Below are 25,825 nucleotides of genomic sequence, written 5' to 3' on the forward strand. Positions count from 1 at the left end.
AATGAAATTCAGATTTAAGTGTTTAGATATTAGGGGGCTCTAAAAAGAGCCGTTGTGTTTATGAAATGATTTTTTAGTGGTACCTACAAGTAAGTACCGATGCAGAGTCTAAGGTTCAAGAGGAAGACTCTGTTCCCTTCATCATTGAAGTGCACACCATCTCCTCTATAAATGTCTTGCATGTCATAACGCAAGTTGTTGTGGTAAATGGCACCCATACCATAGTCACGGAGGAAAGCAGAAACAGATTTGTTGACGTGCTTTCTTGCTTTGTCATCGCACCGCGTGCCCACCGTGCGTGCACGGCACTAACTGCGTAAAGTGGGCGCGCGGTGCGCGAAGCGCACCGCGTGCTCACTGTGCGCGCACGGTGCGCGAAGCGCACCGTGCGCGCACGGAACGAACTGCGTTAAGTGGGCGCGCACGCCACGAATGGCGTAAAGTAACTTAGCATTTAAAAAACCGTACAAATTCACTGAAAAAACCATAGGTTTCACACACGTTATAGTTAGGAATTAGCATTTAAAAAACCTTGCAAATTCACTGAAAAAAACCATAGGTTTCACACATGTTATAGTTAGCGGAAATTTTACAGATAAAAAACCAATGAAATTCCCCCGTTATAGTTAGTGCAGGCAACTATAACTCACGCGACCGCAATCTTCTGCTGATGACATATGTGTCTTTATGAAAAAAAAATATTTGTAATATATGTATAGCTAAAAATGCATGGAAGAAGACATGGGCAAATAAGTGTCTAAATACAGTATTAGCATCAGCAGAGGATTGCGGTCGCGTGAGTTATAGTTGCCTGCACTAACTATAACGGGGGAATTTCATTGGTTTTTTATCTGTAAAATTTCCGCTAACTATAACATGTGTGAAACCTATGGTTTTTTTCAGTGAATTTGCAAGGTTTTTTAAATGCTAATTCCTAACTATAACGTGTGTGAAACCTATGGTTTTTTCAGTGAATATATATATATATATATATATATCGCTAATGATGGACTTCTCTAAATAAAGAAAATCTGCACCTTATTTGTGGTCCGTGCCCCAATGCGTGACTCCGAGAGACAGTTGGAGTTATCTGGATATATATATCTATATATATATCAGCTGGCATCCGGCCTCCCTCGCACAGCTCTCTGCGGCCTTTACCCTTATACTCATATTTCTATATCATTTTCCTCAAATTCTTTTACTATCCTTCTCCTGCCTCACAAATCCTTTCTCATGTGTATTAGTGTGGCATCCCATTTGTTTTTCTGCTTTGTGTGTTATTTTTCCTGTAGGATAGTTAAAATACAATCAGGAGATTCAAGGGCATCATTTCATGTACCTTTATAGAGCTGGTGTGATGTGCTGCTTGTGCAGGAAATTATACATAACCCACCAGAAGCACTGAAATATTCCTCAGCCTTGTCAATATTCTCTGGGCATCTATAGAGTCAGGAAAATCTACATCAGGCAACCTTGTTTGTAACAACATTGTTTTTCTACAAACCACAAGTTGGACCCGAGGACTAATAAAAATATAAGTCCTGACTTTTAACAGGAGGGAAGGGCAAATATCAGGATTGCCCCATGCCATCCTCATTTTAAGCAATCTATTCCTTGATGACTATGGGTACTGTTCCCTTGCAGGAATAATAGTGCGGTGCTTTGAGTCCATCAGTTGGGCTTGAAATAAAATGGAGGTTCTAGATTGGTGCTAGTTATTGAGCTGTTCCAGATTCCATAAAGCATGCTTGCACTCATTACCACGTTCATCTAACAGGAGCTTGCTTCTAGCCTGCCAAGAAGGTATCAAACGCACACAGTTGCTTAAAACTGGCATATTCTTATTTGGACTAATTTATGACTCTGTACCCAAGTTCTTTTTTGATAGAAGAATGATTTTCACAATATTTTGCCTAGAAATAGTCTGTTATATTGATACACAAATTGACTGTGGGCAACTGAACCACTGTGAAAAAAGCTCTGCAATGATGCTAAAAGTCCATCGCAGTTATTCAGGGTGTTGAGGATTTTATTCGTGTTGAGCAATCTTTTCTATCTGGCACTTTAAGGTTGGATGGAACAGCAAAATGTATCTGTTGTAGCAAACAAATTCTATGAGAGGCATGGGGAGACTTTATATGTCTGCTGCAGCATTATATAATCTTTTGGTCAATGTGCACTTGAGTTGGAGTCTCGGATCTCCCTTGGGAAGCCCTCTGCCAGTCCACTAGGAGTATGGTGGTTTTGGGACCTGAGAAAGTGGCCACAGTGCTGTGATATATAAATTGCCTGGTTTTGTGACTTCTTGTCTGTCCTGAAAGCCCTCTACAGAAGCATCTTAATGCTGTGCATGATTCTTTTTTTTTTAGGTTTTTATTGTTGGTCATGTCTCTTTGGCTTGCGGCACTTGGGGAAAAGGAGTTTCCTCATTTGCAGGGGGTCACATTCACATGAAAATGGGGGAATGACCAGTGGGATCGCCCGAGTGTGGAAACAGCCTTAACCATGCTGCCTAAACTACACATGGTTAAACAACGAAGGCAAAACCACAAACGTCTAAACCACGCATATGCCTTTACCACACATATGCGTGGTTTAGACGTTAGTGGTTGTTAGTGCTCTAGACCCAGAGCGAATGGCCGGAGGGTCTAGAGTGCTAACTGGATGGAGAATGGGAGGTGACTTCCTTGCTGGACGAGGAACAGCATGGTGATTATGATTTTTTTATTTGGGAGTTTAGGGGTCGGGGAACTTTTTAGGGTTTTATGGCTCATGGAGGGTGTTCAGGGTACTTTATAGGGTGGGGAGGCCAGTTTTAGGGTGCGGGTGGGGGTCTTGGTAGTTTGCAAGGCCGTGTTTTAGGGCTTCAGAATGGGCTACAGGGTACTTTTTACGGTTGGTCTCAGGACAGGGGGCTGGGGTGTTTTTTAGGTCTGGGGGTTAAGGTTTTAGGGCACGGGAATCGGGGGTCGATTTCCAGGCTGGTGGACGGTTTTAGGGCTCCGGGTGGGGGTCTGGGGGTGTTTGTTTAGGTCTGGGGGTTAAGGTTTTAGTGCTCAGGGCCGGGGGGGGGGGGGGGGGGGTTAGTAGTAGATTTCAAGGCTGGGAGCTAGGTTTTAGGGCTCGGGGCACAGGTGGCGGGGTTGTTTTTAGGGCTAGGTCGGGGTCTTACTCAGGGCAGGTGACTGGGTTTTAAGACTCAGGGCGGGGGCTAGGGCAGAACCTTAACCACGCTTATGCCTTTACCAATTATGCCATAACAACTGCATTCGTTGTAAAGGCATGCGTGGTTAAGACGCATCGTTGTAAGTTGTTCAGGCGTGCTTTGTTGGGGATTATTTACTTGCGACATACAACCCGAGTGTAAAGTGGTGAACTCTAAGAATCCATAATACAGAAAGAGTCACAACCATACACTGCTGTTTCAGAACTGCAAAAATACTCGGGGAATGCAAGAAGCAGATATGAATGTTGTGCAGATAGAGCACTTACTGTGACATGGCCCCTGCTTGGTTATTTAAGTGTGCATAAACACTCCACTTTCATGGTCTTTTAAGCCAAACTGCTGCATGGGCACAGGACAGAATAACCTTATGAGGATTTGTGAAAATATGAATGTTTTGAAGCCCTTCCGAAATTTAAGTTGATTGGCCTCAAAATGCAAAGAAGTCAGACTGCTAAAGAATCATTGTGTTGGAACTATCGAAAATCCCCTGAGCGGAGGAGGAGCCTAGCGCGCAACCAAGATGGCCGCGTAGGTGCGAGGCTCCCGAGGACCTCCGCGACCTCCTGCATAAATCCTGACTATATCCTGTCTTAGACGAGGGGACTGTGTTAGTGAGCCTGAGCTGAGGTGCCACCCGTTTTCCGTTTCCGAATCAGACCTCGGACACCGGCGGGAGCACCGATTGAGGTTTGCGGCCTTCTCCACGCTGGCCCCCCGGATTGGAGTTGTGGGGCGATCCGGAGACAAAGTGAACAACAGCGGCGGGCAAGGCTGGGCGACTCGCGTACCCCGCACTTTCACTTTCGCTTTTGCGCCCTCCTTGCTGCCAGGCGAGGTAGGGTTGCGGGGCGGTGTGCGGTGGTGTGGCCTCGTTGGGGTGCCCTGCCGGCCCGCCAGCTGTGATCCGCCCTGCGGAGCTGTGGTCGCCCCCCCCCGGAGCCCGTGAACTGGTTTGTCGGCCCCTTTCAAGGAGATTGGCACGATTTGGGGACTGGAACCATGTCCACAAAGCAAGATGGCGACCGGGCAAAGGTGAAATCGACCCGCCGTGGCACAGCCCATCAGTCCAACAACATGGACCGCTACACCCTCCAGAAGGGATCTCCAGAGGCGCCGCGCGGGTCCCCCGCGGGCCCGACTGATGCTCCTGCTCTGCCCGCGGATCTGACCCTCCGAGACGTCATGGGCGCCATCGCCGAGATGAAGGCCTCGGTGGACCAGCGCTTCGACACTCTGGCGCAGAAGATTGACTCGGTCCTCGTGGATGTGGGCCTGGTGAGGGCCGATCTGTCTAAGACGAATGACCGGGTCGATACTTTGGCCCATACTACCTCGGGCCTTACAACAGACGTGGCGGCCCTCCAAAAGGAGGTGCGCCGGCTTGGCCAGGCGAGCGCCCTGATGGATCGTCGACTGGAGGACTCCGAGGGTCGGGCCCGGAGGAACAATGTCCGCATTATCGGGGTGCCGGAGGGACGTGAGGAGGAGGCGGCGGATCTGTTTGTGGAGGACCTGATCCTCACCCATCTCCAGCCCCGGGGGCTGAGTAAACTCTTTGCGGTGGAACGTGCCCACAGGGTCCCCGGAGGAAGACCTAAGGCGGAGCCCCTCCGAGGCCTCTCATTGCCCGGATTTTCAACTTTCGGGACAGAGACGCTATCCTGCAGACCTCTAGGCTACAAGGACCGGTCAGACTCGACAATATGGACGTAAACTTCTATCCTGATTTTACTCCGGCGGTCCAGAAGCAGAGACTGAGTTTTCTCGGAGTCAAACGTCGCCTACGGGACCTGAACATCAAGTATGCGATGCTTTTTCCAGCGAAGTTGAGGGTAGAGGTGGATGGCCGCACGCACTTTTTTGATCGTCCCGAGGCGGCCGGGGACTGGTTGGACACTTTGCCCGGGGATCGGAGCCGGGGGGGTGGGGGGGGCGCGGTTGGCGGGGAGGGCTCGCCGGATCAGGACTGAGGGACTAATAGTAGGCCTTGCTCTGGACAACATTACTGTCACCATTGTCTGATTGTGTAAGTTCCCCTCCTGTGGAGGTCGTACGGGGTCTCTTGGGGGCTTTCCCTCCTCCTCTGGGGGACTAGTTAGTTTTCTCATTTATGGGGCGACAGGCACACTGCACTTTGGGGGGGCTGTCTGGGCTCATGCAGGGGTGCAGGGAGGGGGGAGTTTTGTTGGGATGGGTGGGTTGGGGTGGGGTGTTGTTCGTTTTTTCCGCAAGGCAAACCCTTTACTGTATTGGTGTTTTTGTGGTGCTCTCCGGGGGACGAATGATGGCTTCTGTGTGTGATGGGGGGTAGGGACCTGACTTTGTTGTCGTGGAACGTTAATGGACTGGGGGATAGGATTAAGCGAGGTGTGGTCCTGCAGTATCTGAAACGAATTTCGCCAGATGTGGTCTTTCTGCAGGAGACACACCTTATTGGTAATTCCTTTTGTGCCATGAATCGGCGTGGCTATCGTCTGGTGGCCCACTCGGGCTTCACGTCTGGCTCGCGGGGGGTGGGCATCATGGTCAAGAACTCGCTCCCGCTGGAAATAGACGAGGTGCGCCATGATGAGAGGGGAGGCTACACTGCCTTGGTGGGGAGAATGGAGGGCAAAGCAGTTGTCTTGGTTTCAGTGTACGTCCCACCGGGGTTACAGTCTACCACTTTTGCGGACCTGGGGCGCCTCCTCCTTGACCTTCCGGGGGGGCTTCTGGTGGTTGGGGGGGACTTCAATGCTGTGGCTTCTGGGACTATGGATCGTTACCCCCCCAGGGACCTCCCCCGGGCGCAGGCGTGGCTGTCCGGCCTCTTAGATACACTGGGGTTGGTGGACTGCTGGCGTTTAAAACATCCCACGCAGCTGCAGTACACTTTCCATTCGGGTGCCCATGGTAGCCTCTCGCGGCTTGATCATATCCTTGTCCCTGCCGCCTATGCTGGGAGAGTGGGAGAGGTGCGCCATCTGGCGCGGGGTATTTCAGATCACTCCCCGCTCCTGTTGCACTTTGATGTCTTCCCGAGGGGGGAGGGAAGGGTAGCTCCAATCAATGCCTGGTACCTGCGCGACCCCACTATTCGTGCTGACTTGATTAAATCCTTGCAGCGGTATTTTGAGGAGAATGTGGGGTCTGTCCCTTCGGCTATCTCCCTGTGGGAAGCCTTCAAGACAGTTCTTAGAGGGGAGGCCCTCTCCTTCATATCCCATGCCCGGAGGCGCGAGCAAGAGGAGGTGACCCGGGTGGAGGCCGAAATCGCTGAATTGGAGGGTGATCTAGAGGGTGGGGTGACAGATGCTGCACTACATGTCCTACAACTTAAGCAGGCGGCCTACAGGGCCCTCGTCACGGAGGCGGCCAGTGGCCTCTATAGAGAGCAACAGGGGCGACTGTATGATGTGGGTGATAAGGCTGGTAAACTGCTTGCATGGTTGGATAAAAAGGAGAGAGCGAGTCGTGTGGTCCCGTTGATTGAGAGGATGGATGGTGTACGTGTCACCGAGCCAGAAGACATTGTCTCTTGCTTCGCGGACTATTTCCGCGAGGTGTACTCCCCGGTCTCTCCCTGCTCGGAGGCGGATTCCCATGCCCTGCTTCGGGATATCGCGCTGCCCTCCCTTTCGGTGGAGGACAGGGAGTCGTTGGATGCTGCTCCCACCTCGGACGAAATTGCCCTCGCCATACGCTCGGTCGCATCTGGCAAGGCCATGGGCCCGAACGGCATCCCTATCGAGTTGTATAAGCTGCGACCGGATGTACTGGCGCCCCACCTCCGCGCGATGTTCCTGGCGGCCCACTCGCGGGGCTCCCTCCCGCCGGACCAGCGTCTGGCTACAATTGTGGTAATCCACAAGGAGGGGAGACCCCGAGACCGGGTTACATCCTATCGGCCTATCTCGCTCTTGAACGCGGAGCCCAAAATCCTCGCCAAGGTGCTTGCCAACCGGCTGGTCGGCGTGGTGGGCGATCTGGTCCACCAAGACCAGTCCGGCTTTATTCCCCATCGCAACACGGCCCTTAATCTGCGGCGCTTGCACGGGGTGCTCGCGCGTGTTCCGTTTGTGCGGGAGCCGGCCATCTTGGCGTCCTTGGACGCCACCATGGCGTTTGATACGCTCGAATGGCCATACATCTGGGCGATGTTGGCGAAATTTGGATTTGGGCCGGGGTTCATCAGCTGGGTCAAATTGTTGTATTCGGGCCCATTGGCGCAGGTGGTAGTGAATGGACGAGTCTCAGCCCCATTCGCGCTGGGACGGGGCACGCGACAGGGTTGCCCCTTGTCGCCGCTCCTGTTTGCAATGGCCTTGGAACCCCTGGCGGAGTGGCTGCGGTGGCACCCTTCCATCCGTGGTCTCCGTTGGACCCCCGAGTATGAGGACCGCGTGTCCCTCTATGCTGACGATATCCTTTTGTACCTAGCCTCCCCGCGCAAATCACTGATTGTCCTGGTCGACGTCCTGCGCTCCTTTGGCCGTAATTCGGGCCTCGTCATTAACTGGGCTAAATCATGTGTCTATGTGCTTTCCGGGGAGGCTCCCGTTCTCCCGCGGGGCTGTCCGATCCAGATTGCCTCGCAGGGATTTCGGTACCTGGGTGTCTATATCACGCTGGACCCGGAGGCCCGCTACGAGCGGAACTTGCTCCCCCCCCTCCAGCGCTTGAAGGAAGACGTCGTGCGCTGGCGGCGTCTGCCGCTTTCGCCGCTCGGCCGGGCGGCATTGTTTAAGATGATGTCGTTGCCGCGCTTCCTGTACGCTCTTCAGAATACTATGGACTTAGTCCCGGCGCGCTACTTCCGCGAGGTGGAGAGTCTACAGCGCCGCCTTTTCTGGGACGGGAGGCCGCGTATAGCCCTGGCAAAGTTGACGCTCCCGTGGTACGACGGGGGGATTGCCCTCCCGGATATTAAGCGGTATTACTGGGCCTCCCAGCTAGCTGCAATTAATCACGGCCTCTATGGGCCCGCTTTAAACCCGGCATTTGAAATGGACAAGATGCTCCTGCCCGGTGGCGATTACAATCGAGCGCTCTACTCTGGCGCGCCCGATCCCCGCTTGACGGGCCCCACGCGTGTCATGGTGCGAGTGTGGCACGCGGCCAATGCAGCTATGGGGTGGAAGGAACGTTTGACCCGGGCGTCACCGTTGTATGCGCCGCAGCGGTTGGGTTCCCTGTGGACCTCGAAGGGCTTCGAGAAGTGGGACACGATAGGCATCAGTAAAGTGGGGGATCTCTGGACGAGGGGGGGATTCAAAACATTCGAGACGCTGCAGACGGAGTTTCAGCTGCAGGGCAGTGAATACTTTCGGTACTTGCAGGTCCGTCACGCACTGGGCTCCGTCTTCCCAGACGTCGCCTCCATCCCGGAGTCTTCCCCCCTGGAGGATAGAGTGCTAGACGGCCACGTTCCGGACAGCACGATCTCCCTCATTTACAAGAAATTGATCAATGACCGCTCGGGCTTGCTGACTGGCCTCCGCGAGGCTTGGGTTGCCGATGGGCTGGAGTTGGACGACGAGGACTGGATTTCCGCGGTTGCCTCTCCGAAGGAGGTGGCCATACCGGCTCGCCTTCGCTTCGTCCAGCTTAAGATACTCCACCGGGTTTACATGACGGGGCCAAGGCTTCTGCGTATGGGCTATACCGAGGATGGGTTGTGTAAGCGTGGGTGTGGTGCTTTGGCGACCTTTTTGCATATTCTGTGGGAATGCCCGAAGGTGGAGCGATTCTGGCGTGGTGTGCATGAGGTCCTGCGAGTGGTTACGCATGTCGCGCTGTTGCCTGAAGCGAGGAGATGCTTGCTGAATGTGTGGGAACCAAATGATTACTCGGTTCCGCAGACGCGATGGGTGACTCTGGGATATATGGTAGCTAAGCGTGACATCGCTCAGCTGTGGGGAGCCCAGAGGCCCCCGGTGGTGTCAGCCTGGACAGAACACATGGACTGGTGCATGTTCCGAGAAAAGGTGGTGTATGTGGCGAGGGGTAAGCCTGGGGCGTGGGTGAAAGTATGGGGCCCCTGGAACGCCTACCGCGGGGGTATTTGCGAGCCACCATTGCTGCCTGCTGTCTCACCAGCTCCGTCCCCCTAGTTGACCCCCTCCCCCAGCCCCGGGCACAGGGTTCCCCCAGTCCTTGATCTGCTCCCCTTCCCCTCTTTAGATTCCTGTGGATGGTTGGGGTCCCCGATTTGAGGTGCACGTGCTGTTACTTTTGACTGCGGGTTGCCTTGCGGGTGTGGTTTTTTGTGTTGTTGTGTTCGTATAAACTGAAACCGTATTGTGGGCTCAGAGTCATGTGGCCCACGTCCTTGATACCTCCTGATTTACTTCTCTGCTACGCCAAGTGCCTTTTCTGTACGTATGTCACATGCTCCTGTCATTCTAGCGGCCGGCCGGAAGGTTGTAGGCCCATACTTGTATATACTTGAAATTGCAATAAACGGTTTCAAAAAAAAAAAAAAAAAAAAAAAGAAAATCCCCTGAGCGACCTGATGTATGAACGGAAAGTCTTGGCATTGTATCTTCTAGATTTAGGTTTGAAAAATGTGGAGTGTTTGCAAAAACTGTACAATACACTATAAAAATTATATCGCTAGCTCCTATTTCATCAGCCAATATCTAGTGCAGTACGCTGAGGTGTTGCATGCAAGTCAAACCTCTGAGCTCCCACTTCAGCCCTGGGCCTGTCCCAGGCGGCAATATTTTGGGGGCGGACAAAGGCATTCAGATAAGGCTCGGCTTGCTTTCGTGGACGTTCGGGGACGGGCAGAGAAGGAATAGGACTCAAGCAATGTCCTCTTCTTCTTTGTGCTGGCAGCTGTACCCCCCTCTCTTCCTATTATTCCCTCTCTTTCTGTCTTGCTCCTCACTTACTGAAAACCATAACTTGAAGAAACGGTTCACAACCTCTTTCCTTGCTTCCCTGTGAAATGGATCCAAAAAAGAAAAACACTCTTGCGGGAAATGCCCCTTTTCTGACATTTTTCTATTCCAAAGTGCAGCGGGATGGAGAGAAATAGAAGGTTTTAAATATGAAAAATAAATACATAACTAAATAAAGCAAGACAGAGTGGTTGCAAAGAGGCCAGATTGGTTTTATTCACATCCAAACACATCAGCATCACTTTACAGACTTTGCAGTGAAGCGCTACTTTTGTTTTCTCGTCTTTCTTTGAACAGCATTGTTGTCCCCAGGTGGGGCAGTGCACCATTCCTGGAAGTACTGCAATACCTGGTTGATGGGTTGATTGGAAAACAAAATGTGTACCATGGCTCTGTGTTTATGGATGTGGTCTTTTTAAACCATACTGCTTATTTTGTAAGGATATAAGCAATGGACATTGAAACGGTTTCCTTCAGGGCCCTCTAGTCATGTCCTTAACTTTTCAGGTAAAACCACTCGATGATTTCTGAATAGTGAGTGAGAGATCGTTAAGGTAACCATGTTGTTTCTGCTTACATTTCACATGCTTTACTTAATCTTGCATTCCCTATGAGTGCTTGCTTTTACTTTTTATTTTAGGCAGGATATTACTCTTATCATGTGCATAATTTGAATTGAGCCACATCCAAGTGTTTATAGTGGGCACAATTAGGTTGTAGCTGAAGGCATTGCGAGTTTCTCTCAGTGGGGCAGTATGGTGTTCAGTGGGGGAGAGGATGTGGCACTATGGCCAGAGATGTCGAATTTGGAACTGGGGAACTGGGTTCAGCCTTCATGACCAGTCCACCAGACCACTCTACTGAGGGAGCATATTCCCATGCTAGACCTTACAAGGCCCCACTAGACCTTAGAAGGCTTGATGTCTTAGCACAAGCAGGTGTACTCTAGTGGTGTCAATTGTGAGTTAACCTTGAAGGCCTGTCCACCACAATCCATACTGAAGTTCATCTCCAGTCCTGCGGGCAGGCCTACGAAGCAGCACACCCTAGAGCAACAGTGATCCAGTCACTGTGACTCTGTCACTGATGTCACATGAACCTTGAGCAGGTTAGGGCGGTGCAAACGGTGTGACCGCACTGGGTACCTATTTCGGGTGGGTGCGTAGTGTTTGCAAGTATATTATGGTTTAAAAAAAACTTGCTGCCCCCTTCCTGGCCTCCAGCAATTTTCAGAAACAATAAAAATGTCATGATAACTTTGGTGATTAATGTTCTTCCTAGAGAGATCCGAGTTTTGTCTAGTGGAAGGGTTGACTCCTGGAAAGGTAGCACAGAGGGTTAATATGCCTGCTGCAAAGAACATGTACCATGCAGATCACAAAGTGCACTGCTTTAATGGGGGGACCATGATGAATGGTCATTTAATGTCAGCTGTAGATGATGGATCTCTGAACAGTGTCATGTATGTGCATGTTTGCATTGTGCTGAGGGAATTACCAGGTAATCGTCCACGCAGCTCTCTGAAGGATGTCACATGCGGTTTTTCTGAGTCCCCAGATAGATCATGCAGTCTGTGTGTTCTCTTTTGTACTGCCAGTCACTGCCAGTCACCGGTGTATTCAACTGTGTAGCCTTGGACCGTGTCATGTATGTGCATGTAACTTGCATGATCGAGGTAACTATTAGCGGCGATACTACGTGTCTCTCGGTCCTCCTTCAAGTGCTTGCTGTCCTCTTTTTTTTTTTTTTTTTTTTTTTTTTTTTTTGCTATCTGGATTACCTTGTGCTTACAACTCCATGCCTTTTCATGTCTCACATAAAGTATCCACGCCAAGTTTGTGACCTTTTTGCCTCAGCATCATGAGCATTCTAAGGCTATCTAGAGTTTGTGTATTCCCTTGGAAAGGACCAATAAAAGGACGGCAAGCACTTGAAAGAGGACCGAGAGACATGTAGAATGGCTAACAAATGTTGATGGCTCACTATCTAGGGATCAGACTCCACCATTTCCAGAGAGTCCTGTATGAGGGTACTCTACAACGCGCTTTGACAGCACTCAAAACGCAGATCCCTGACCGGTAGGATAGCGCAAGGGTATTAAGATCATTCATGACCTCTATGACGCTAACGGTGTTCCGCTCCCTTTTTCAGTCCCTGCAAGGAAACTCAGTCTTACTAACCTGGATTTCAATAGTTTCCCGAAGATTAAGGTTAAATTATCTTAATTTCATTTTTTTTAATTCCTCTCTAATCGCACTTTAAACCTTATGGCATCGGTTGGCACATATGGCTGCCAGAGTTTTAAAATGCTATGGACCCTCTCTCTCCACAACCAACAATTGTTTGGGCTAAACACTTTGATAAGGACCTTTATGTACTTATTTCACATGATAACTGGCATCTGATTGGTAAACTCTCCCTGTGTAACCAAATTGCTCTGTCTCTTATCCAGTCAAAGTTCTCCACTATGCATTTATTGCATTGGACACCTATTCGATTGTACAAATAAAGTTACGAGATAATGACAGATACTGGAGCTATGATTTAGAGCAAGACACACATCAACATATGTTCTTTGGGTGTAAGTTGTTAGCGTCATATTGGGCTTCTATTCAGAGCTTCTTATCAGCTATCTTTAACGTTCAATAACCCTCTCCTTCTCCATGGTAACGTTGGGTCCTTGGGCCTCCACATATCCTCTGTCCTTAGACAATACTGATATTTCACTTCTGGATTTACTCTTAGCCATTGCCATTAAAGTCATACTTAAAGAGTGGAAATCTTTCCAACATCTATCGTTTTACACATGGTGGGCCTGTGTGTCTTTTTTTTGTCTCAGAGTTTTATTTAGCGCGAACCTGACCCGAAGGTATTGGGCATCAGAGCTCTTTACATGAGCACCAGTTGCGTTACACAAGGACACATTCATTTTTGTTAGGCACGGGGAGAGTAAGAATCACAGGATGTTGAGCATAATTTCTGAGACTGGAACCCGGTTCCCCAGATTTGAGGTCAATTGCCCTAGCCGTTAGGCCACATCCTCTCCCCTTCTAACCTTCGGAGTGCCCATGTGCTGCATACAGATAGGTTTTACATACCACTAATTTCAAACACAGTTTGGCGTTCCTTGGACAACTATATTAAACTTTGCTCTCCGGATTCTGAGGCTCTCTCCACTATCAGTCTTTTTTCTTAAACTCTTCACTGTATTTATGAAGCTGACATCCCACTATCCCCCCCCCCCTTTATTTTTTACCACCCCCTACTCCTTTTGTTTTGGTAACTTTTGCTATACTGGCAAGACGAGGCTACTCTTTTCTCCATGGATATTATTTCTACCTGACAAAATCAGTTCACCTAGGCTAGAACTCCTCCCTGCATTGTTTGATTGTAATTATTAGCTATATTACAGACATGACCATACTGTTTTCTTTTTATGCCTGTATTATTCTTAATATTCACTGTGTAGCAACTGATATATAGCATGCATTACTATGTCATTGTATTTCATGTTTATTGATGTTGCCTTTATTGCTCTTCCAGCAGAGTGTATACCTCTTTCTCTCAAATTAATATAATACTTTGAACATAAAAATACATTATAATCCTTCCTCGTCTTTTATATTTTAGTCAGTGTCCCGGCGTCCTCTCACCGCCATTTCTTTAAAGACCTAGATCAATTGTTGAGTGACCACCTGTGGGGTGGCCGAAGACATCAAGTGTCCCGCCGCAAACTCCAGCTAGCACTTGGCCAAAGGGGACTAGATGTGCCATCCTTTGAAAACTATCTAGAGGCGCAATTACAATGGGTCTCCCGTTTGTTGGCTGGTAAAGACCTATGCATGTGACGTAGGACACTGGCAGAAGGCATCAAATGGTTAGTACAAGACAAGGCCAAAAAGTGGCATTTTCAAAATTGTGACTTAAAATCCAACTTTACGATTAAAGAGGGTTTTACATCACAATTAATTTAAGCCTAAACATGAGAACTCTACCTGCTCCCAAGCAAATGTTATCAATTATTAAAGGTAATAAGTCAATCCAATCTTATCCAATAGTAGAGTTAGGCCTTACAGCAGAGAAAAACTAATTTAGGAGTTTTTCACTGCCAGGACATGTAAAACGTAAACTCTCTTGTCCTACATTTTAAATACAATGCACCCTACACTATGGGCCTTGACGGCCTACCTTAGTGGTGACTTATATGCCTGGCAAGAGGTTCATTTACTAGGTCGAATTCACAGTGTAATACTGCACAACAGGCTGCTATGGCAGGCTTGAGACATGTTTTAAAGTGCTACTTTAGTGGGTGGCACTATGAGTGCTGCTGGCCCAGTAGTAGCTTTAAATTTACAGGCGTTGGGTATGTGTAGTACCATACACAAGGGACTTAATAGTGAATTAAATGTGGCAATCAGGTGTTGGACAATTTTACTATGTTTTAGGAAGATTAGCAGTGGTAAAGTGCACAGAGTCTTAATGCCAACAAAAACAAATTCAGAAAACCGGAGGGGTGAAAGCAAAATGTTTGAGGGAAGACCACCACAAAGATGTCATGTCGAACAAATGGTACTTCACTCGTGTGGCTGGGAATAGCGCCTGTGACACTTAACACCCCAAAACACAGCCTGGAGATATCATCATAGCAGAATTCATGTTTTTTTTACAATCTGGCTAGCTGGGGATTTAAGCCCTAGCTCAGTCGCCTTCCAGGAAAACCTACCATACCCAGACATTTCTGAAAACTAGACAATTGGGGGTGTCCATGGTGGTGTGACTTGCATAGCTCTCACCATGTATTTATACCCAGAAGCTCCTGCAAGCCTCCAAGATTGGGTACAAACACACATTTTCCTAGCATTTCTATGAGGAAAAGTTCTATAGCCTGTGGGGAGCCACAAATGTCCTACCACCCAGTGTTCCCCAAGTTTGCTGATGAAAATGGTACCTCATTTGTGTGGGTAGACCTAGTGCCTGCGACCTGAAAGGGCCCAAAACGCAACATGGAAAACATCAACCTTTTTCACTGAAAACCAACTTTTTGGTTTTTTTTATTTGAGTAGTTCTGTATTTTATGCACAAGCTCAACTGCCACCTGGGGGAACCTACACATTTCTGAAAACTAGGTACCCTGGGGAGTTTCAGGGTGACATGACTTGCGTGGATCATAAGGGTTTTTTTGCCCAATGCCCTTGCAAACCTCAAATTTTGGCTACAAATACACATTTTTCTCACATTTCGGTAACAGAAAGTTCTGGAATCTGCTGGGAAGCCACGAAAGTACCTACAACTCACTATTCCCACAGTTATCCTGATAAAGGTGGTAACTTACTTGTGTGCTAATTATTCCTCAGAAACCAACCATGTTTTTGAAATGTTGGTAGCAGTGGATTTTGGGGCACTGTCTTGGCCGCCACCTAGGGAACCTACCACATCCACACATTTCCAAAAACTAGACGACCAGGGTGCACCTTGCATTCATCTCACAAGGTTTTCTTACCCAGAAGCCCTTGCAAACCTCAAACATTGCCTATAGACACATATTTTCTTCACAATTATTGGTGCAAAAATTCCAAATCAGAGGAGAGCCACATATTTTCTACAACCCAGCATTCCCACAATCCTCCCGATAACATTGGTATCCCACTTGTGTGGGTAGGCCAAGAGACCGCCACACAGAAAGTCCCAAAGTGCCTTTTGGAGAGATCAGCGATAGTGGGAGCTGCACACATTTTCCCTACATTTCTGTGATGGAAGTCAGAGTCATCAGTAACCCACAAAATTCCAAGCATCCCGTGTTACCCCACTTGTCACAATAAAAAAGCTGCCCTACTTGTGTGGCTGGGCCCAGTAACCGCAATAGGAATGGGTCAAACCAAGGTCAATGGAAGTCTACTTGTGAGGAATCCCATTGACCTTGTGACCGGTGCAAAGCTGGGTGTTAACTAAGCTATGTGAGTATACAGTAGGTTTGTACGCTTGGTCTGTGTCAATCCCCATTTTTAGCTTAAGGCCCAGATATTTATTCAACTCTCCGAGTGAAGTTGGAGACCACTGTTGTGCCCTAGATGGAGACATCCAAGCTTCCTCAGAAGCTGTTCAGCACACAAATTTGTTTAGTGCACATATTCCTCACGATCGTCAACATCTAGAAAGAGATGCGGATTCAATAGGCAAAACATTTACTGTACTGGCTTTACATCCTCCTTCTGCAGTGAGCGGAGGAATTTGAGGCTGCACCAAATTGGATGGCTGCCAAGAGCGCACTCTGTGCTCAACACCGCAGATGCCTGCTCTTTGGGCTTATCTACTCTGCTACTGTCTCTCCACTGCACAGATTGTATTTGCCTAGGGACGTCACAGCTGACATGACCATGTTTCTCAGAATCAATGGAAGACGAGTTACCGGATGCATCTCCTTTAACTGCAAAATTACTTTCAGATTCAGTTTCATTGTCCTCTCTCTCTGAAGCTGTCTCAGTATCTGATCTTGCCTCAGACCTGTTTTCCATTACTTGAGTCAGGGTCTGGGCAGCAGCCATCCACCTATACGCCATCTCTGCTGCCTTTCTTAAAACAGTCTAAAACCTTCCTAATGAAACACAGGAGGCAGAACTAGGTGCGTGTGTGTGTGTGTGTGTGTGTCTGTCTGTCTGTCTGTCTGTCTGTCTGTCTGTCTGTCTGTCTGTCTGTCTGTCTGTCTGTCTGTCTCTTAGCTTCTGGATGCTGCGATGTGAAGAACTCTTCCAAAGACACTAAAAAGAACAACGTATTACTTCAAGTTACTACATACTCAATACCGCTCCATACTTCATCTTCAGAGGACCACTCTAGCCGCTGTTCATTTAATATTGCCCCCTTATGCAGCTGAGACCCTTTTAGGTGAAAGACAGGCAAATTCAACAATATTCGAGTCAGACGGGGACAAAACAATAAGGCCTGGGCAGCATAATAAAAATGTCTCTATTATCAAACCAGATAGCCAAACAGCCATTTGCAAAGCCTTCTGGTTTTGCCAGTGCTTGTTTTGTCATGGCTTTTGACAAACTTTATTGTTGAGGGAAGTGCTGGGCCATTGTCAGTATAAAAATAATCGGCTCAAAGTAAAAATCTTGCTTTGATCTCAATAGCACACATTCAGATTGTATTGCCCCTGGAACGGAAGACTCGTCCTTTGAGTGTAAATTCTTAATCCTATCACTCACAGTGTGAAGTTAGCCAAATAGACGATTTGGCATGACGCTTTGCTTCCTGCTGTAGTGCGTGGAAGAACACGCTGAATGACACAACAGACCGGTGGATGAAGAGGCTGTCTACAAGCCCCATATCCGTATATACTACAGTTCAAACAAATGCTCATGGATGATAATTCCAGACCTAAAATGTATCCCACGTTTCATTACTGGGGCAGTTTTTACCTTCTAAAAACACTCTGTATATATGTGTTTTGCATGATGTGGAAAACAGCATGCATTGTGTGGGCTGCAGGCGATATTTGTGGTAATATCAGGGAAACTACAGGAAATACATGCCCACTTTTTTCCCCTGAGGGGCCGATCGCGCACTCCTTGGGAGGAAAACACCCCCTAGGAGAAAAACAACCTTGGATTAGAAAACAAATGTGTAGGGAGGGCCAACACACAATGTCTGAGCACCATTTTATTTCCTCCTGGGTGGCGTGATTGCGCCCTTCTTGGGGGCGCAATACGCCCTCCTCCACTCCTGATGGAAAACAAACATTTGTAAATATGTAAATTGCTCCCATGGGGGTCGGGCAATATACGTGGGGGGCTGACCCCCGAATACAACTAAAATTCCTGGTGTTCCACTGGATTCCATGGTGGTCTCATGTACTCCCCCTGTTTGTGGAGTGCCGCATTGTTCATGTTTTATTTTAAAGTGCGAGAAGATGTAAATAGTGGTGTACCGTTGGGTACTACTTGTGGTAAAATTAAAACTCTTCATCATGTGTTTATAGATTCTGATCTTGCAAAGTTTCTGTCAGCCTCCAAAAATCTGGATAAGCAGACGGAGTGGTTGGACACATGCAGAAGACAGTTTTGTAAAACCATGAAGACCAGGCCTGAAACAGTCAGTGGTAGCTGTAAGTTCAATCTTTTCATAGCTCTTATTCTGTCTGCACAACGTTAGGGAATGAAGGGGGGAGGGGGCTTTATTAACGTGTCTGTTAATAGTGCTGCAAAAACAAATATCACAGTTACCCAGCCACAGTGTCGATGGACAGACCACGCAGAAATATTGCAAAGAATGAATGCCAGTATACTCACACAGATTTTTAGCCCTACTATTAAAAATGCAATTTACACTTTAAAAAATGAGAATGATAAAATTACCAAATTGTACTCTTTTTTTCTGCCTAGGGGGAGTGACATACATGGGATAACATTGTTTTCTCGTTGCTAATGGTTTAATTTGCTTTTGTTATGTGCACGCATGTGCAATATTTTTTCGTGCTTTAGATAACGTGGTCCTGTTTTATTTGTTTTGTTGCAGTATTGGCAGATTTGCTAGAGGCCTTTGTTTTACGTCTTTCAGAAAGCCCCTCTGACTGTTACTTCGGCAAGACCGATTACAAAAGTAAGTAAATCCACAGCCATGGCTGGCCATCTAAAATGCTTTTGTTGGATAATTTTAGCGTAAAAGACTGTGATAAGACTTCAAAAATAAGATAATGTCATCTTGATCTCCATAATATAGTAAGCTTATGCCACAGACCAGAAAGAAACTCATGGAGCTAATGTTGATGTGCAAACAGAATGTTTAGAAGATACAGCATTATGCCCCTCCCACACATACGTTCGTTTTGATGTGATAGTTCATTACCTAGTTTTATTACTGGAAGTAAGCAAATATTGTCTATTGGTTCAATAAACCATTCATTCCATTCAATGCTAAGTGCCCTATACTTTGAGATACCTGGCGGCCTCCGCTCAGTCTGGCGCTCCAGATGCCCATTTATTTATAGCATAAACATGCTGGTAAATTCCTGTTACTTGATAGCAGGTTAATGGCGGCGTTTTCAGTGATGGCATAGAATATTGTAGACAAAGATGGCTGAAAAATACTTTTTATTTTTGAAAACTTTTTTATAGAAGAGTAGCTATTTTATTTGTTAGTGTAGGCATTGGGTTTGGTAAGGTGGTGCTGAGGTGTGGCAATACATTCCCAGGTAGTAGCAGTAAAATCATTAATAATAATAAATGTTAAATAATAGTAGTAAGAATAAAATGTGGGCCACTGAGTTCAAAATCTGTTGCAGCAATAACCCAAAATAATTTTGGTATTTTATTCATAGGCAGGACAAATGGAATTCAGGTGAGCGTGGTAGAGTTGCCTTAGTAGATGTCTGATTGCTGTCTCAGGCCGTAGGGATTACGATTACGATGTCCCTTTCGTCTGCCTTTCTATGGCAGTCTGAATGCCATAGAAAGGCAGACGGAAACGGGCTTTGGGGGCCCCTAGCAGGGCTCCTGTCCCTCTGCGGCCTCCGCTAAGAGGCCGGGGGGGGCACCTGTGGTGCCTCCCCAAACATCCATCCACCTTGTGGGCGGAGGGTCATGACTAATTTGCATATGGCTGAGTTCAAACGGGAAAGGCATGGTGAGCAAAAAAAATGGATTTAGGCCCAGATCTCTGTACTGGGGTGAATGTATGACATTGATCTGCATTCTGTCCATCAATTGTACTTTTTGTATTTGTCACCCCGAGTGGGACGCGTAGGCCCAGACGTGGGTCCCGTGCTCTCCATGCCACTGAAATCAAGCTATCCTGGCTGATGAGGGGTGAACCCCGAAAGCGGTCCTAGGATGCTTGTTTCCAGTCCAGGGAGGACCTGGCCTGGCAGTTCGGGCTGGACTGTTCCCATCGGGCGCTGGGTCAAAACTGATTTGCATATGGCTGGGTTCAAACTGGAATGGCATGGTGAGCAAAAAAGATGGATTTAGGCCCAGATCTCTGTACTGGGGTGAATGTATGACATTGTTCTGCATTCTGTCCATCAATTGTTCTTTTTGCACCCTGTGATGCCTGCCACCTGATCCATGGATGTTTGCAAAAATCCATTTTCCTAATGCAGGTTGTGCCGGTGCCCTTTTCCGCCCGCTGTACAAGCCGCATTAGATAAATAGATGTTGAGCGCTCATGTCCAAATTTGTTGGATGGAACCTCCAACTGCTGGTCAGTTGGTTTCCTTTCCGACACAATGCCGGTCGGAGGCTTGGCCATAGTGTTAAGCAAAACATTGATTTACTTGCAGTGATTCATCTCCAAACCTGAATTTTTCTGCAGTGCAAACTTCAGGGAGGTAAATGTTAATAAAACGAAATGGTTGTTTTTGGACAAAAAAAATTAAAAAGGAAAGTGTTGCAGTACATAAATATGGATTTATTTAATCATAGACATAGTTTTTAGCATCACATGGCCTTAAGATCACAAGCTTGCTGTCTTGGTTATGCCTTTAAGACCCTGGCTAGAAAAGTTAATGCACCTTAATTAGCTTCTCCACTTTTGGTCAAAAAAGTAAATTCAGACCTTCATGATGGCATTGAATGAAGCTATGTGCATGAAGTTTGCTAAGCCATTTAATGCTTCAATGCAATGAATTTAGACCCATTTTTGGACTGCCAAATTCCACTCTAAAAGCCCAAATTGGGCTGGAATTTACCCTGTTTAAGCAGCATTTAGTCTAGCCAAACTCCTTTGTTAAAATGCGTTATGAATTGAAAATTGTTTCTGTTTGGAGTCTAAAATATTGTTTGTGGAAAGAGATTGTTATGGTTTTAGAAAAAAGGATACATTCCTGGATGAATTATTTACATTCAATTCAGGATAAAGCCCTTTTTCAGGAAAGCATACTCCTGCCTGAACCCTGATAAATTCTTAATATCACATTCAAGACAAACTCAAAAACGCGATATAAAATCAAGTTAATGAAGAGCCAATTTCGAAAATTTTGAATATTGATGCTAGATGTTCTACTTCAAGTATAGCCGTGACAGGCTCCGATGTTATGATGGCAATGTCATCCGCATATGCAAAGACATGGAACTGGTATTCCAAAACACGGAAAGGTTTAATCTGGGTACTTCTCTCTAATATTATTAAAAAAGGATTAATATATAGGGCAAACAGCAAGGGAGAGCAGGGGCAACCCTGCCGTGTGCCTCTTAAGATTTTTATAGGGTCTGATACAAGACCCATAGAGCAGAACCTTGCGGAAGGCGATTGATATAGTACATTTACAGCCTGGATAAACCCCTGACTGAACCCCATCCGCTGCATGACCCCCCAGAGGAAATCCCAGGCTACACGATCGAACGCCTTCTCAGCATCAAGTAAGATCAGCCCTAAGTCCCTAGCTTCAACCTGAGCAATATCGAAGAGCGTCACGATTCTACTAATGTGATTCACAGTCGCCCGACCAGGAATATATCCATGTTGTTTTGGGGAGACCAGGGGAGAAATTACCTTTGCTAACCTGTTTGCTTGAATTTTTGCATATATATTCCCATCGCAGTTGACAAGAGAGATTGGGCATTATGACCCTGGCAAGTCCGGTGGCTTATCTTTTTTCCTGAAGATAACGATATTGGCCTCATCCCAGGATTGAGGTGCCCTTCCCATTTGGGCTGGTTGGAAGACTAATCTGTTTTAATATTCTGAAAAAAGGCCCTATACACCTCCGAAGGGAGCCTATCAGGACCCGCTGCCTTACCAATCACCATGCTATTTATAGCTAGTTCCAACTCCTCCATGGTAATAGGGTTCTCCAAGATCTCTGCCTCCTTCTGACCAACTTGTTCCACCAACTGTTGTATTGCAGAGTCCCCAGTATGCAGCCCTGTTTCTTTCCCCAAATATACATTTTCATAAAAAATCTGGAGAATTTCTTGGGGATCATAAACCATATCACCTGACTGATTCTTCATGCCGGTTATTCTATGGGCAGCTTCGTTAGAACGTAATCTATTGACCAGGCAACGCCCTACCGCTTCTCCATACTCGTAACATTCCTTTTTGTATACCAAGTATTTAGCTGCGATATCCTTATTCAAGGATAGATTAATATTAGCCTTACAACTTGCAACCTTAGTTTGTAATTATGCAATGTCATTCTTAACCAAGATCCCCTGTGCCAAATTTTCTTCCGCCGTCTTAAGTTTAGTATACAGTTCCTGCATTGCACACTTAGCTTTCTTTTGCTGGTATAATGCATAGCTCAAGACCTCCCCTCTAAGGCAGGCCTTAAAAGCATCCCACAGAACCCCAGCGGATGTTGAATGCCGGTTATCTTGGAGGAAGCCCTTAATCCAACTCTTGATATGATTTATAAAGGTATTTTCAAGAAGCAGTTTCCTATTAAAGGTAAAAATGTGTGGGTTTATACAAGAACCTAATGCGGGTATATTCATAACTACTGGTGCGTGATCAGATGTGATTCTTGGGAAAACTCGGATTTTGACTCCTGTAAATAATATAGACGATACAAAAAAAATAATCGAGTCGTACTAGCTTTTGATGGGGATGAGAATAAAATGTAAATCCAGGATTGTGGGAACAAAAATAATCCCCTACATCATCCAAACCATGATTAATATTATTATTAATTGATTTTTTAGGCGCGCAGCTACCCACAATGGGGTCTCCCAGCGCCGCCGATGACCAGGCACTAAGGGGATCACTGTGGCTGAAGTTTATTTGCGGGAAAATAACCAGGTTTTCAAATTCTTACGAAAGTTCAAGTAATGAGGTTCCAGCTTCAGAGACAGAGGAAGTGAGTTCCACAGCCTAGGAGCGAGACATGAGAAAGAGCGACCTCCCATTCTAGACAACCTAAAACGAGGAACATGAAAATTGCCCTGTGATGCAGATCTAAGCGAGCGGACAGGGACATAAGGATGGACAAGAGATTGTAAGTATGCAGGAGCAATCTGATGTTTAATCTTGAACATTGTGCACAGCGTCTTGTGTTCGATGCGCTTGTCTATACGAAGCCAGTGTAGATCATGAAGAAAAGGGGAGACACTAGTCCTACGGGGGATTTTACACAGGAGACGGGCTGCAGAGTTTTGAACCAGCTGGAGTTTCCGCAAAGTCTCCTGGCAACCCCCTAAGTACAGCACATTTCCATAGTCCAGGCGTGATGTTATTAACGCCTGGACAACCGTACGCTTGGTGTAGTCAGGGAGCATCCAAAGAATCTTGCGTAGCCATCTCAATATGGTGAAACAAGTGGCTGTGACACTCACCATTTGTTGCCGCATAGAGAGTGAATCGTCCATTATAAAACCAAGATTCCGCACCTGCTTCACAGGCTGGGGAAGAGAGCCCATTGTAGGAGGCCAATGTCTGGGACCCCAAAGGTGAGTGTTCTTACCGAAGATTAAGACCTCGGTTTTTTCACCATTCAGTTTTAGCAGATTAGTCTGCATCCACTCAGCCACCTTACCCAGACCATGCTGAAGCGAGGAGGGAGAGCTTTCCGCTTCAGCTGAGAGTCAAAAAATGATCTGGGTATCATCTGCATATGAGTAAAGAACTAAGCCAGAGGCCTCCACAATATCAGCCAAAGGACGTACATAGATGTTAAATAACAGAGGGCTGAGTGAGGACCCCTGGGGAACTCCATATGCAGATGGGCGAATGGATGAGGAAGCAGTGGACGAAAAGATTTGAAAGGAACGGTGTTGCAAAAAAGAAGCCAACCAAGACCAGGCTGAACCAACTACCCCTGCTGACCTAAGTGCCTTCAATAGAATGGGGTGTGACACGGTATCAAACGCGGCGCTTAAATCCAAAAGGATAAGCGCCGCCGTTTCTCCTCGGTCGAGTAACAAGCGTAGGTTCTCAATTACTCCTAATAACGTGGTCTCGGTTGAAAAGTGAGAACGGAAACCCGATTGAGAGTGATGAAGAAATCCAGAGGATTCAATATGTGACGAAAGATGGAGGTTAACATGCCTCTCAAGGATTTTAGAGAACATAGGAAGCCGGGAAATAGGACGATAGTTCGCTAGAATTTTGGGGTCAACTGTGGGTTTTTTAAGAAGAGGGACCACCATCGCCCGTTTCCAGTCCTCGGGAACCGTTGATTCTTGGAGTGAGGCATTTAACAAGTTCTGGATAGTAGACAAAGGGTCCTGAGAGAGCTGACGCAAGATATTTACCGGATCAAGGGGGGAACCGGACTTTACTTTGGATAAGCAATCAAATAAGGATTTTTGGTCCAACAAGGGCTATTTAGATAAAATGGGTCCAGAAGGGACAGGGGCAGACGCTAAAATTGCATGTTGCATAGGAGGGAAGAGAGGATGCGAGCCTAAGAGGGAATGATGAATCATTTCTACTTTAGCAGTAAAGAAATCAGCGATCTCATTACAGTGAGGTTCATCGAGAGTTTGTGGCGATGGAAGAGTCTTAGAGCCCGCCAAATTTTTTATCATTGAAAAAAGTGCGCGGGGCCGGTTAGAGGATTTATTAATTTCATTAGTTACAAATATAGATTTTGCTTTCCTACATGCTAGATGATACTGACCAAGTGCTGCTTTATAGGTAAGTTTTCGTTGAGGGCTATACGTTTTTCTCCACCTGCGCTCCAAGTACTTGCACTCAGACTTCACAAGTTTTAGATCGTCAGTGTACCATGGTGCCGGTGGATGGTGAACTAAACTGCGTTTACAACGCAAGGGCAAATGCAAATTAATGGCAGTGGACAACCAAGATGTAACTGCTAGATTAAGAGGCAGAAGAGGAATTCAGGGTCTGGACGCGTACCACATAATGTGATGTTAAATGCAGTGAGATCTAATTTTGACCATGCTCTATAGTAACTGGTATTGTCCCCTCTATTGACTGGCAAGGTTCTCAAAATTTGCAAACTAAAGTAGATGGCATAATCGTCGGACCAATCCAGCGGAATGGGTGACTTACATTCGAAATTAAGAGTAGAAAAGATTGGATCCAAGAGGTGACCTGCCTGGTGGGTAGGGTCATGATTGTGCAAAAAGATTTTCAATGCTTCCAGGTCCGTCAGGACCGTGCTAATTAACCTGTCCTGTGTATTTTCCAAATGTAGGTTAAGGTCTCCCACAATAGTAAAATTAGCTGACTTTAGTGCGAAGGGAGCGACCATGATCCATCAGTGAGTAAAATAGCGCCTTAAAAACCCTAGGTTTCCTACCTTTGTAATTTTGTATGCCCCACTGAAGTTCCTTATTAATCAAATTAATATTAAAATCCCCACACAGCATTAGGTGGGTAGGCCATAGTGCAAGCTCCAAATTAAGTTGTTCCAAAACCATGGCATCATCAAGATTGGAGCCATAAACAGTGCAGAACTTTTTCTCCCCTATCATACATTCCACGATAAGCCATCGCCCCAACTTATCAGCTAATACCCGCCCGAGGTTTGTATGACAGGTTTAGCTAACACCGCTACCCCCCAAGTCATTGTAGATTGTTGAGAGGCTGCTAGAAGCTCAAAACCCATTTGTGATAATATTTTCAGCTTCCCCCAGGGTACATGGGTTTCTTGTAAACAAACCACATCTGGTTGAATAACCCGAAGTTCAGCGGCTACCCTTTGTCTTTTATTATAGCTATTTAGGCCACATACATTTAATGAGCATATTCGAAACCCAGGTCTAGCCATTAGAAAATAGGGGGTCAATCCAATACTCAATTCTCTAAAAAC

General features: G+C 46.8%; 1 protein-coding gene across 1 annotated transcript in view; it reads left to right on the top strand.

The window, feature by feature from the left end:
- TBC1D32 (TBC1 domain family member 32) overlaps window positions 1–25,825 on the top strand; it is an 886,600-nt gene that overhangs the window by 603,293 nt on the left and 257,482 nt on the right. The window contains exons 27-28 of the mRNA XM_085611276.1: window positions 18,092–18,217; window positions 18,628–18,711. Coding sequence (XP_085467402.1) covers window positions 18,092–18,217; window positions 18,628–18,711 — 210 coding nt within the window. The remainder of the gene's footprint in view (window positions 1–18,091; window positions 18,218–18,627; window positions 18,712–25,825) is intronic.

The sequence above is a fragment of the Triturus cristatus genome, chromosome 6 (assembly GCF_964204655.1).
Source record: "Triturus cristatus chromosome 6, aTriCri1.1, whole genome shotgun sequence".
NCBI lineage: Eukaryota > Metazoa > Chordata > Amphibia > Caudata > Salamandridae > Triturus > Triturus cristatus.